Raw genomic sequence first — 7,216 nt, 5'->3', positions numbered from 1 at the left:
AATACTGGTTTGTAGATGTTTTTTGGCTCATTTAAACTCACTAATAAAGAGTTTTGCAAAAATTTTGATTCTGTAAAATTAATAACGCTTTTTTTGTGGCTGCTTATACGTTGTTCTGCATTCGCTGTGTGTCCTAAATACTGTTTTGTAGATGGTTTGTGGTTGCCCCGGCCCCGCCGGGTGACTAATGTCTGTCATATGACTGTGACACCGAATGGAGTCGGGCGGGCGGAACTAGCCGCGGCGAGGGGACGGCGCTGCGCGGAGCCCAGCGCTTCGGCGGCGGGGGCCAGCGGCGGCGCCCCAAGATGCCGCCCACCCTCTTCCAGAAGCTCTTCAACAAGAAGCACGGGCTGATCTCCCCGGCCAGGGACGCCCGCGACGACTGTGTCTTCAGGTAAGCGCCAGCGGGGCCGCCCCTCCTCCCCTCGCCCCAACTTCTGCGCCGAGTTCCCCGCCGCCTGCGTTGCCCCGGAGGAGGGCGGGCGGCTGCCCCCCTTCCAGCTCGGCCGCAGCCCCCTTCTCCCGCTCGGCAGCCGCCCGTGCTGCGGCGGGGCCGCCTGGCGCGGTTCCCCTCAGCCTCTCGCGTACTGCCGGCCTCGGGCTCCGTCCCCCGCCCCACCGCGGGAGCCCCCGGGGCGTTGAGGTGCCCTGGGCCCTTCAGGTGGGCGCTGGGCTGGAGACGCTTCCCCCCCGGGGCCGCCACGTTGGGGCCGCCGCGCTGCCTTCCCCCCCCCGGAGGCCGTTTCTCCTCACGGCTGGGTCCCCTCAGGCTGTCTCCCCCCTCAAGAGGCCGCCTCTCCTCACGGCTGGGTCCCTTCAGTCTGTCCCCCCCTCTCCGGGAGCCGCTTCTCCCCAAGGCTGCCTCCCCTCAGGGCTGTCTACCCCACTGGGGGTCCCTCTCCTCAGGGCCGGACCCCCTCATGGCTGTATTTCCCCCCACCACGGGGGCCAGCTCTCTTCAGGGCTGTGTCCCCTCATGCTTGTCTTCCCTTCCCCGGGGGGAGTCTCTTCTCCTCGGGGCTGGATCCCCTCACGGCGGTGTTACCCCCCACCCCGGGGGCCGTCTCTGGGGAGGGCCGGGTCGTGTCTCCCCTCAGGGCGGCCCCCTCACAGCGCGGACCCCCCCCGGGCAGCGCAGCGGAGCGGGGCTCAGCCCCAGCTCGGCCCCGTCGCCGCCTTCCTGTCGGTTTCACCCGGTCGCCATCAGCGGCGGGTTGGGGGGTCCCCCGGTCCCCCCCCGGGGATGCTGCGGGCCGGGGAAAGAGAGGGGGGAAGGCGCCATTCTGAGGCGGGCAGGCGGCCGGCCATCCCCGGGGAGCGACCTCCGAAACGTGGAGGAAGGGAAAGAGGGAGAAAACGTGAAGTTTTGGCCGCTGCCGAGAGAGGTGTAGGGTTTCTGGTGAAATTTGTCATGCTCTAAACCGCAACAAAACTGGATCCGAGCACAACCCGGAGGAAGGCGGCCCTTCTCTGCCCCCCACCTCGGCCCTGGGGTCACCAAACCCCCGGGGCTGGGTGTTGGGGAGAGTCCTCCCTCAGCCCCGGGGGCCTAGGAGCGACCCAGGGCCTCCTCGGGGGTCGGCTGGCTTGGACACAGGTAATATTTTTTTGTGGCTGTGGAATACGTGTTGTTTGTTCCTCGCGTGGATCATGGTTAGGCTGGTGAGCGATGCAGCCCCAGCCCGGGCTGGCGTGGGGGAGAGGGAACCTGCAAAATCGTTTTAAAGTGCAGCGAGTTTGTGACTTGGATGCAGACCCGGCGTGCTTCGTTAGTAAGAGCTGCTCGCTTCTTGAAAGGCTTCTGACCGTGTGGTAACACTCTCCTCCCACCCGCTGCCTCCAAATTCATTACCTACTAATGACCAGCCCTTGGGTTGCTGTGTGAAGGGAGATCTCTGGCTGTAATGGCTCAATTTTAGGTGGTGGGATATTCCTTTTAAGTGTGGTGATACAACTGAGCAGTTTAGGTGGCTGATAATATTAGGTGGTTAATTGGCAGTAATTTGAGCATCGCAGGTTTCACAGGATATTGATGGTCTTTTTGTGTCCTTATGGAGTCAGGGGACACTCCTGGACACTACCTGAAGTCCAGAGCTTTAATTGCTACCGTGTACCTTTTAAAGACACTGATCAGAGCTGCTCACATACCTCCCTCTATTTACTGTGAAGGTGGTTCCTTTTTTTTTTAAAATCATTTTTATCGAGAGACAAAATCTTTTAATGGTCTCTGTGTCATCTTATTTTCTAGATCAGCTTAATACTGGGATCAGACCCCTCGGTGGGGAAGGTGCACTAGGACTGCTCTGTGTCACTGCCTTGCCTTTTCCCCCCCAGTTAAGACATTTGTTAGTGATGGATTTATGTAGAGACTGATGGCTCGTTCAACAGCTGCAGTGCAGACCCTGGGGCAGAAACGTGGGGATCGTGCCTGTGTTGAAAGGAGCAAGAGCGAGTGCCCGGCGAGGCCTCTTCTTCCCTCTTCACCTGCATCGTTCTGTGCCAAACTGGATGCGAAACTTAAAAAGGATCGGTCACTCCTTCTCTCCTCCGGTTACATAGTCCTGTTCCACTTCGTGATGGGAACTGTCAAGCACTACCTAGTGAATTTGCAGTTTTTTTGGTGGACTTACAGGTATAAAATCCCAGGAGGAGGCTGACAGCTTGCCTGACTAAGGGGTGGGAGCCCCAGCTCCTACTTGGGAGAGCCAAGTACCATTTTTTGAAGACTAATACCCTTTAGGCAGGTTGCCTAATGGCTGCTTGCATTTTCCAGATGGGGATAGGTCTTTGGTTAATCCTCACTATGTTTGGTCTTATCAGTTACTGGTGAAACTTTTGGATAAAACACAAAATAAAGACTGTTATTTATTACAGATGAGTCCTTAGAGACTGGAAACTTGCACTCTGGTTTTCTTAGGCTGATCTTGCTTCCAGTAAACCTGAAGGCTACAGCCTCATCAATTTCAGTGGAGCAAGGTTACATTTATGGATTGATATATTATTATATGTTTATTTTCTAAAGACTAGAACACTTTCCAGATATTTTGAGCACTGTTATTTGTGACTGTCTTCGCTTTGAAAGCTTGGTCCTCGTACTGAGGAGACTGTGCAGAACAACCATTAAAAAAATACATAAATTCACTTAATATGTTATATGAGTAATATGTACTTAGAGAGAAAAGCCCAACTACCCTGGCAGTGACATCAGTTAGCGGAACATTTAAGGGTGATTTTTGATGCTCATTCTTTTTTTGACTATGAATATATTTCACATTCCTGTCAGGCTTATTGCGGAAAATTTACCAGATTATAAATTCTACTTAATCTGTGCTTGCAGTGTTTCAAAAATGAAAGTATTAATAATTTTCAGGGGAAACATACTTTGTTTAGTTGTTTGTTTATGCGTTGTTTTGGTTTTTTTTTCCTGCCCTCTCTTTCTGTGCTGCAAGTCTGTGAAATTTATGAAACTGTGAGATCCTTCAGAACTAGGTGCTGGAGGGGTTAATAGTTCTAGTGATGTGACCAGTAAGTCAGTAAATGTAAAGTACCAGTTTGCCTTTTTTTGTTTGTTTTTAGTGTATGTATAAAAGCAGTTTATTTTACGGAAGAAGCCTTAGGAAATCACAGTAGATCCACAACATTCAGTTTAACGGAGCGCAGTTGAAGGCTTGGCTCTTAGGCTGAAATCTCTCAGCACAGCTCAACTTGCACATGGTGAACAAGAATGTTCAACGTTTTAGTGGTACAATCTGTTTACAAGAAACACAGAAACACCTGCAAGTATTCTAGAGAAGAGACAAACCCTTAAGTTCCAAGGTGTAGAGTGCCCGCTGTCTACTGCAAATAATACTCACGTGAGTGGATTTTCCCTGAGGGTAACTTTTACTATAAATAGGAGCTCTTGGCCGTACTGTAGCATCTGGCACTGGCGGCTGCTGGTGACAGGAGAGCTCAGCCCAGGCTTGGGCTCTTACAGTTATTAGGAATATGAGATTTCAGGTATGTTGTTTTCTGGAATTCTAGAGTCAAAGCGTTCCAGTTGTAAAATTACATAGCTGTTCACGGGTTGTGTGCAATTAAGCGAACCCTCTGCCAGAGTTTTCTGATCAGTTTCCCCAGTAAAATGGAAACAATCTTTCAAAAGCTTCCTTAAACTAAGCAGAAGCAGCCCCGCATTTCTGCTAAAGGTTATATGGGCACACAAAGTATTCCACTGCACGTTGACATTACTGACTGCCACCGGTACCAATTTTGACCTACTATTTCTTTCCTGGCTTTCCAGGGGTGCTTTGGAGAAGAGGGAGCTGCCAAACCACTGATAGCTCCACCAGCTTTTTGTTCTTCAAAATGGGCTCAGTAGAACGAGCCCAAAGCTCAGTCAGGCTTTACGTCTTTGTTGTTAAGCTACGTGGGCAGTATTGCCAATGGTAAATACAGCTGTAAGGACTGCAGCAGAGTTTTTGCAGGAGCATGTGTTTGTGGAGATAGTAATTGGGCTTGGAGCAATATTAAGCTATTGCAGAGGGAGAGGGATGGTCCTGTAATACTGAATTGCGGGACTGGTGTGTTTTGGGGTTGTGTGTGGGTGGGAAACTCAGTGTTTCTTTCCATCTTATGTATAAAGTTCAAATACATGTTCCCCTATATCTCTAGATACTCTTCCCACCTGGCTGGGCGATAGGGGGATTATTAATTAGGAGGGTTTTTTTTACACTACAGCTCAATAAAAGTTTCAGTGTCTCTCTTTTTTTTTAATGTAGGGAGCTCGAAAGAACCATCTCGCCCCGAGGGGCATTCCACCAATGTTTGCAAACTCTGTTTTGCTCTTGTTAAAGCACCTGTTGTAGAGGTACAGCTGTGTGGTAATTGTTCAAGCTTGAAAGAACCCCTTCCAGTTTCGAGTCTTACCAACGGTGTGGGGTATCTTTGGGCACATTCCTCCTTCAGGGCTTTGCTTTGGTTATCTGGGTATTTCAGAGGATGAGAGCGGTTTTCCAAGTGGGAAGGTACAGAAGTAAAATGCTCTTTTCTTTATGCAGAAGGCCGTTTGCTTTGGTTATCTGGGTATTTCAGAGGACGAGAGCGGTTTTCCAAGTGGGAAGGTACGGGAGTAAAACGCTCTTTATTTATGCAGAAGGCCAGTTTTGGTCATCCTGGAAATGTGCTTTCTTGGGGTCTTTCTGTAATACGTGCTGCTCCTTTATTGAGAGAATAGTTTGCCAGGTTCCTGAGATATGAATAGGCCTAAGGCTGGCTGCAAAATAGTGTTTCCTGAAATCTGTCTAGGCAAGTATCCCCCATCAGCCCAGGCTCTTTCTATTCTCCGTGGCAGTGACTTTAAATGGTATCCTGAGATTTGTTTCCTTTCACATCATTTTTGGCAGCAGGATTCATCAAGGGAATTGCAATAAACCTAGAGTTGGAAATGGGTAGCATGATACAAAGATGCTTCACGAGCCAGTTCCTCTGCAGAGCTATTGTTCTTGCACAGTAAAAATGCTATATGCTTTCTTGCAAAGGCATGAGTGCTTCTTGAACCAGCAGCTAATTTCTTGAAATGAACTGTGAAGAGAGTTGGAGACATCTAACAATGTGTAGCTGGGGTTTTTTAAAGTGGAGGCTGGAGTAAGGTGAAGGAGGAACATGAAAGTTGTCTTTACATTGATTTTTCCAGTCAAAGTTTTATGAATAGAACTTCTTGGTAAGTTTTTGCATTATTTCTGAAGGCGGCTAGCACTGGTGACATAAATGATGTGGTATTATTCCAGGGACTGTTCTGTGTTTGTTCCTCCTGTGCTCAGAGCAGGGGCAGCCACCACGGATTGTCATGTTGCTCTCCATTTTCAAGTGATGGCTTCATGAGATGCCGCTAGGCAAGTATCCCCCATCAGCCCAGGCTCTTTCTATTCTCCGTGGCAGCGACTTTAAATGGTATCCTGAGATTTGTTTCCTTTCACATCATTTTTGGCAGCAGGATTCATCAAGGGAATAGCAATAAACCTAGAGTTGGAAATGGGTAGCATGATACAAAGATGCTTCACGAGCCAGTTCCTCTGCAGAGCTATTGTTCTTGCACAGTAAAAATGCTATATGCTTTCTTGCAAAGGCATGAGTGCTTCTTGAACCAGCAGCTAATTTCTTGAAATGAACTGTGAAGAGAGTTGGAGACATCTAACGATGTGTAGCTGGGGTTTTTTAAAGTGGAGGCTGGAGTAAGGTGAAGGAGGAACATGAAAGTTGTCTTTACATTGATTTTTCCAGTCAAAGTTTTATGAATAGAACTTCTTGGTAAGTTTTCGCATTATTTCTGAAGGTGGCTAGCACTGGTGACATAAATGATGTGGTATTGTTCCAGGGACTGTTCTGTGTTTGCTCCTCCTGTGCTCAGAGCTCTCCATTTTCAAGTTATGGCTTCATGAGATGCCAAAGGACTTCAGAGTCCACGGTGTCTGGACACTGTAGTATCACCAGATAAAAACACTGCCAAAATTCTTACTGAATTTACCTTCCACAGCAAACAGGGTATCCCACTCCACCAAGTCAAAGATTTTTCTATCAAGAGTAGTAGCTTTGTGTGCAGCCAGGGAAGCCCAGGGAAGCAAATCTCTTCCCAAGCTGATGAGCCATGCACTGGTGAATTCATTATCTGGAGAGCACCACACAAGGCTTTGCGAAGCTGCTCCTCAACAGCGGTGGCAATGCATCAAGCCAGTCTGACCAAAACCTGCTATTAATGAAACACTGTGTTTTGATATTTGTTCACTTCTGGCATTCTGCAGGTCTTTCACCAACACTTGTAAAACTCCTGGAATTTCGGCACCTCAAAGTCTATCTTGAAAAAGAGCTTTAGCTGGACTTCATTTTGTAATAGCTCCAGCCTGTCACCTTTTCCAGGGATCTGATGAATTAAAAAAGCTTTTGTTCCATAATTTTTTAAGACCATTCAAATTCTTAAACATCCAAAATGGCCTTTTGTTTTTATTAAGCTCATTTCTGTCCTTTAATGTCCCTTAAGTTTTGTTTTTTATAAAAAAATACGCCTCTTCTGTAATATCTCTAGAAGAGTTTTTGGCTTTTTGGTTGCATTCATTAGCTTGAGTGTAGCAAGTTTTAATAAATATTTCACTTTGATTTATGCGCAGTTTTCTCTATCACTATGATGACTTTGGCCTGTGCTTTGACATATATTGCTGTTTCCTAAAGTACTTCTGTT

General features: G+C 48.1%; 1 protein-coding gene across 2 annotated transcripts in view; it reads left to right on the top strand.

Moving 5' to 3' along the window:
• Positions 1 to 215: 215 nt before the first annotated feature.
• LOC106891433 (folliculin-interacting protein 1) overlaps positions 216 to 7,216 on the top strand; it is a 70,292-nt gene continuing 63,291 nt past the window's right edge. For both annotated transcript variants that reach the window (XM_014947948.1, XM_014947946.1), the window contains exon 1: positions 216 to 397. In XM_014947948.1, coding sequence (XP_014803434.1) covers positions 309 to 397 — 89 coding nt within the window. In that variant the 5' untranslated portion in view covers positions 216 to 308. The remainder of the gene's footprint in view (positions 398 to 7,216) is intronic.

The sequence above is a fragment of the Calidris pugnax genome, unplaced genomic scaffold, assembly GCF_001431845.1.
Source record: "Calidris pugnax isolate Ruff unplaced genomic scaffold, ASM143184v1 scaffold27, whole genome shotgun sequence".
Taxonomy (NCBI): Eukaryota; Metazoa; Chordata; class Aves; order Charadriiformes; family Scolopacidae; genus Calidris; species Calidris pugnax.
This window is presented reverse-complemented; position numbering and strand designations above follow the sequence as displayed.